The 5696-nt window shown below is 37.6% G+C and overlaps 2 protein-coding genes across 2 annotated transcripts in view; both read right to left on the minus strand.

The window, feature by feature from the left end:
• Window positions 1–1512, minus strand: part of abcd3a (ATP-binding cassette, sub-family D (ALD), member 3a) — a gene marked incomplete in the record, with an annotated part of 16292 nt that extends 14780 nt beyond the window's left edge. Inside the window, 3 exon segments of the mRNA XM_024280402.1 lie at window positions 551–649; window positions 724–760; window positions 1403–1512. Coding sequence (XP_024136170.1) covers window positions 551–649; window positions 724–760; window positions 1403–1512 — 246 coding nt within the window.
• A 129-nt stretch (window positions 1513–1641) lies between these two features.
• LOC112151587 (NACHT, LRR and PYD domains-containing protein 13-like) overlaps window positions 1642–5696 on the minus strand; it is a 19372-nt gene continuing 15317 nt past the window's right edge. The window contains exon 6 of the mRNA XM_036217458.1: window positions 1642–4815. Within this exon, the coding sequence (XP_036073351.1) occupies window positions 4803–4815 (13 nt within the window). The 3' untranslated portion in view covers window positions 1642–4802. The remainder of the gene's footprint in view (window positions 4816–5696) is intronic.

A 5696-nucleotide genomic window follows, 5' to 3' on the forward strand; every position in this document is an offset into this window, starting at 1 on the left:
CAAAGGGAAGAGGGATGGAACACGACAAACTCTTAAGTAAGGCCAGGTTATTTTTATGTAAAAACTGGTTAACACAACATCACAACTCTATTAGAAACATTTCTGTAAAATCTAGGAACAAGAATGTTTATGGTGCAGCAATGAGGTGAGCAAAAAGTTAAACATTTTAGCCGTTTTTCCAGAAGATAATTGAAAACCGACTGAAATCTGTGTTTTTGACGTGTTCTTGTGTCATTTTTCTAACAATGGAGGAAATGTATAAAGAAAAAGAAACAGTTTTTAAAAATTACAATGGAACAAAAGATGATTGGAGTGGAACTTGAACTCTTTAAACAACCAAAAAACAGCCTCTGCAAAATAAAAGGGCTGAACATGCATCAAATGAAACTTTGTCTTTAAATGTCATTAGATTAGTTCTTCTCCATCTCTGAGGGAGAAATGCTGGAGTCTACAAAGAATCACAACAGCTTCCTGGATTTTTGCTTAACCAACGAAGGCTCCAGTTTTTGGGAAACTCTCCTGATCCAAAAACCCCCAAACATGTCAGTACCTCCATGCAGAACACTCCTGGCACCATGATTCGCAAAATCCCAAGAATCCGGAGGAAGAAGGTTTTATCCACGGCCGCCTTGTCTCGTTTGGCATCTTTCTGCATGACGACAACACAATATGTCAGATTCGGCTCCCTCCTTGGGGGACTGATGGTGCTCTTTAGGAACAAACCTCTGGGTTGAGAAGCACGGGCAGCTCTCCTTTAGAACTGGGGAGGAGAGCAGAAACAGTTTCTTCTCCATTCATCACATTTTGGCCATTATTTTATTTTAATCAACAGACTCAACAAACAACTTTTCATGATCTGTCTTAACGTAAATTATAAGTTCATGGCTTCTCGGTTGCTGGTTAGCTGGCTACCAATCTGAACCACCAAGGACACGAGCCACAGGCGCACGCGCCGCCACGCGCGAGCTCGGTTAATGGGTTATGGGCATGTTACAAATGTCCACAGGTGACACATGGGCGCGCACGTTTGTCCAGTGGGTCCAAACGGGGCTTAACACTCATGGCAGTAAGGAGTCCTGGTTCGGTTGGAATCCATGTACCGGTTCAGTTCCACCCGCCGAACTTTCCCCTACAGTCATGGCCGAGATAACGCGACGCTACGAGTCCGGTCAACGTTCAACGACCGGCTTATCTGCTGAAACTTTACGGCCGCGCAGTCCCTCTGAAGGCCACCGGGACCTTAACACGAGCACCGACGACAAGGAGCCGCCGTGTGACTGACCGAACCGGCCTTTGAACCAGTCTCTCAACCCGGGCTCCGTTCCGGACTTAATTCCCTAAAATTGACCCGGACAGCCGCCTAGAAGCCGTCAAGAGCGGACACCGGCCGTCGGTCACTCACCTGTGAGCTCTCCGGGTTTTGCGCCGTTTACGGAGCAGGTAGATGAGCAGGAGAAGGCCGCCGACCGCGGACGAATTCCTGGCTGTCACAAACTTGCTGAAGGCCGCCATGTTTGTGACACAGACCGGTGAACGCGGCACCGCCTTCTTCCTGTTTCTACAACTGCTCCGCCCCCTTCTCCTTTTTTTAAAATAACTTTATCTATAACAGCCTTCTCAAGCTTCAATAAAGGACAAGTCTTTTTTTTTTTTTTTTTGTAAGTCTCATTGGAAGGCCACATCACGTTCTTTAGAGCAATAGAAAAACACGAATTTCGTATTTTATTTAAAATACGTTAAATTAAAAATAATAAAAAAAAAATCATTGGAAAAGGACAGAGTTTGTCCTATGTGCTCAGAATATTTGTGACAAAACTCAATCAGGATTGTACGACAGAGTATTAGGGCCACCTAATAAAGAAAATTTTATTTTTAAAATTACAACTTTAAATCTTATACATTTACGAGAATAAACTCGCATATTTATGATTTTAAAAGTCATAGGTTAAATTTATGACTTTTAATCTAATAAATCTATGAGATTTAAAGTCGTAAATTAACGAGAAAAAAAACTTGTAAATTTACAAGATTAAAAATCTTGAATTAATTATGAAAGAACCAAAGATGTCTATTTATCACAGCTGTGCTTGGAAAAGAAAGAGTATCTTGTATCTATCTGAGTATCTTGTGAAGATTTATTTCCAGATCGGTGTTAAAAACAAAGAAATTCTGAACCTTTTTGCAGTTAAAAATCAAATTATTTCCGGGTTTGGTCTCGGTAGTGTGGAGTTTCATACGTAAAATAAAGATATAATAAAGACATATGTTCACAGGACCGTCACTTTATTTTGCCTTTTCATTCACATACCCAGAAGCCCTTTCGCCACCTTATGTCATGTCTGTTATGCACAGAAACCAAAGTAGAACGAAAACAGTGTTCCATATGCCCTTTCTCTAAACGAAACGTTCCAATTCAACACAAAACAACCACGAGGAATGACAATAGTCTGTTACGCTAGCACAAGAACAGTGAAAATTCTGAAAAAGCCTCTTCAGACGGAAGCACCACAGAGTTGGAGGATATCTGGTCTGTCGCAGAGGAAGAAATGACTGGAAGTGAACAGCTGTGAGGATATGGATGGCTTCATCAATGGGATCTGCAGAGATCCTGCAAGCCACCATCAATGATTAAAACACGAATAAACTGTAAATAGAAAAGAAACTTTCAAACATCTGAAACATTTTAAACATTCAGTTTACCTGATGAAATCCAAGACCCTTTTCACACTTTAGTCAGTGTGCTTCAGCTAATGGTGTTCATTCGCTGGACTGTAGACTCCGTTCAACTTTAATAAATTTACAAGAAAAAACTCGTAAATTTTCAAGATTAAAACTAATAGATTTACGAGATATAAAGCCATAATTTTACAGGAAAAAACTCGTAATATTACTTTTTTTGGTGGCCCTAATACTCCGTTGTAGGCTGGAAAAATAAATAATACCATAATAACAGTTTATTACATTTGTTTTATTTATGCTATTTAAACATTTCTATAATAAGTTGCTGCTAGGTAAAGAAACTCCCTGATAACCTAAGCAAACGAAACATACTCTGTGATAAAAGCTATTATGCTCGGTGGTTACTTGATGCTAAGTCAAAATGCTTTTAAAAAACTTGATGCAAAATAAAAATAAATTTAAAAACACAAGCCTGAAGAAATATACTTTTTGATAACTGTCAAATAAACACACTTATACATTAATAAAATAATGTGAAATCAACATAGTTTCCAACAACTTGATGCCAAACAGACAGTCTGGCTGATGACATCATGCCATTTAAATATAGTTTTAAATCATCCTAAGCTAAATCAACACATTACTTAATTAACAAACACAGTTTCAGATTTATTATTGCTAAGTAATTAATATATAATTTGACATTTTAGTCATTAAATGCTAAACATTACTCTTAATAAGGATTCTGTAATGTTAAAAAGTTTTTTTTAGATCGACAACCTGTCATCTAACAGTCTGTTAAATGACAGGTTGTTGATAAAAAAAAATGTCTTTACAAATGTGATCCTATACATGCTTATTCCATGATATCGTTTGGGTCTGTTTCAACAAAAATTGAAGAGGTAGAGAAAGCTTTAGCATCTCCCAATTGACCTTACAAAGTAAAAATCACTGTAAATGTTCCCTGAAATGTTTTTCAGAGTGTGTTAAAACACCAAAATTAATGAATAAATACATTTTTAAATTTATGTATAAATATGAAATGCCTTCCTCCTAATACATGAAAATATACAAACAAATAAAAAGTGAATTTAATCTAAAATGGAATTAAATATTTATCAAACCAAAACACAATACTTTTAAAGGAGCAATGTATATCAGTATACGGAGTACATAAATGGAATAAATTGAGCAAAGAAATTAAAAATGCCACAAAAATATCAGGTTTTAAAAACTGCATTGAAAATGGTCAAATCAATGACTACAAATATATCTAGTATCAATAAAAACTATTCATACCTGAGGTATGGTGTTCATTTCAAACTGGTTGATGTTTGGAATTGTCATTTTTTCCCCAATCTTCTCCTATTGTATCCTAAATGGGTGGAATTGTTTGTGTTTTAATGATTGAATGATTGAATTTATGATTTATTTGAATGATTTATTTGTTGATTGGGGCAGACAATATTACTTTTTTCTTTTCTGTCCCATTTTATTTTTTTTCTTCATGTTTGAGTTTGTAACCCAAGGTTGTATTGCATGTTTTTCCTATTATTGAATAAAAATGTTTGGGAGGATAAAAATCTTTCAATTCTTTCAGAATATTTAACTGAGCCAAAACAGCATTTTTTTAGCTCTTCGTGTTGAAAAAGTGAGTCAGAACCTTCTCTGCTCCTCCTAAGACTTGGAAAAAGAAATAATAGTAAAGATCAGTAAATTATCAGCACTGAAACGGAAATGATCTATCTAAAAATGAAGCTAGGAGGAGAATAATCTGATGTAACAGAACCCAGAAGAGAAACTAAAAGGATCAAAACATTTCAGTTCTATTGGATGTAATTAAAGTAAAGATCTAACATTTCTGAGCAGAAAGATTTGACATTTTCTGACATCCAATTATTGAAGCCAAAGCTTCAGGAAATCCATCAAACAGAAACAAACTTAAAGATCTTCCTGGAAACTTCTTAAAGATTCTCTGGATTATTAGGATGTTTCTTGGATCAGGGATGCAGGAAGTGAAGCTCCTGTTTCTCTGAAGCTCTCAGATGATGAAGACGTGGATGAAGGTCTCCTTTCTCTCTCCAGAAACACGGTCCAATCACAGCACTCATCCTCCTCTCTGCTCACCACAAATACCTGCAAGGAGAAAACAGAAGACAGGAGAAGTGATTGTAGAAGCTGTTTCCATCAGCAGAGCAGCTTCCTGGAAGCTCTTAGGTTGAAGAGCAGAACTTCAGATGCTGCAGATGTTAAATCTGAGCTGGATTTGAGTTTGTCCTGTGAATCTTTGAGGTTTCTGATCAAACCTTCAGCTTTTCTACAGAAACATTCAGGAGTTCTTTCATCAAACCTGAAGCTGAGATTCATGATCAAACGTCTCTGCTGCTTCACTAAGAACATGCTGTCCTTCTCCTTTCACTGCTGCTGGGCTCAAACAACAACATCAGACAGATGCTCTTCATCCTCCTCTTCTTCATCTGAGCTCAGCGCTCTAGCTTTGACATGCTGCCTTCACTGCTGCTGTGTTTGTGCTTTTACATCAGATGTGGTCCGACTGCAGGTTCTGACCCGTCATGTCAGGACTGTGACCTTCACAGATCCATGAACACACGCAGGTAAAGAGGACCAGACCCTGAAATCATTATGAGTCCAGCTCAGGTGGAACCAAACAAAGACAACTCTTCACTGAAGATGTTTCATTATGACCAAGTTCTCCATAGATATTGATTCAATTTGAACAAGTCAGGAGTTAAATATTTTTCCTCCAATCTATTTTATTACCTGCATCATGCCATGACTGAGATGAACAAAGACTTATTTCAGTGTCAAGGACAAACACAAACTAGATCCACACAAGGAATGGAGTCGCCCCCACTGGAGAAAAACATAAAAAATGGGGAACACTTTTTATGTGCTTCCAAGCTCCTGAAGAGAACAAGTGAGGACAATAGATACTCCTTACCCTCCCCAAAACCAACAACCCCACAAAGCCCCTCTCCTGTACATCATATCCTGTC

This window comes from Oryzias melastigma, linkage group LG20 (genome assembly GCF_002922805.2).
Source record: "Oryzias melastigma strain HK-1 linkage group LG20, ASM292280v2, whole genome shotgun sequence".
Taxonomy (NCBI): domain Eukaryota; kingdom Metazoa; phylum Chordata; class Actinopteri; order Beloniformes; family Adrianichthyidae; genus Oryzias; species Oryzias melastigma.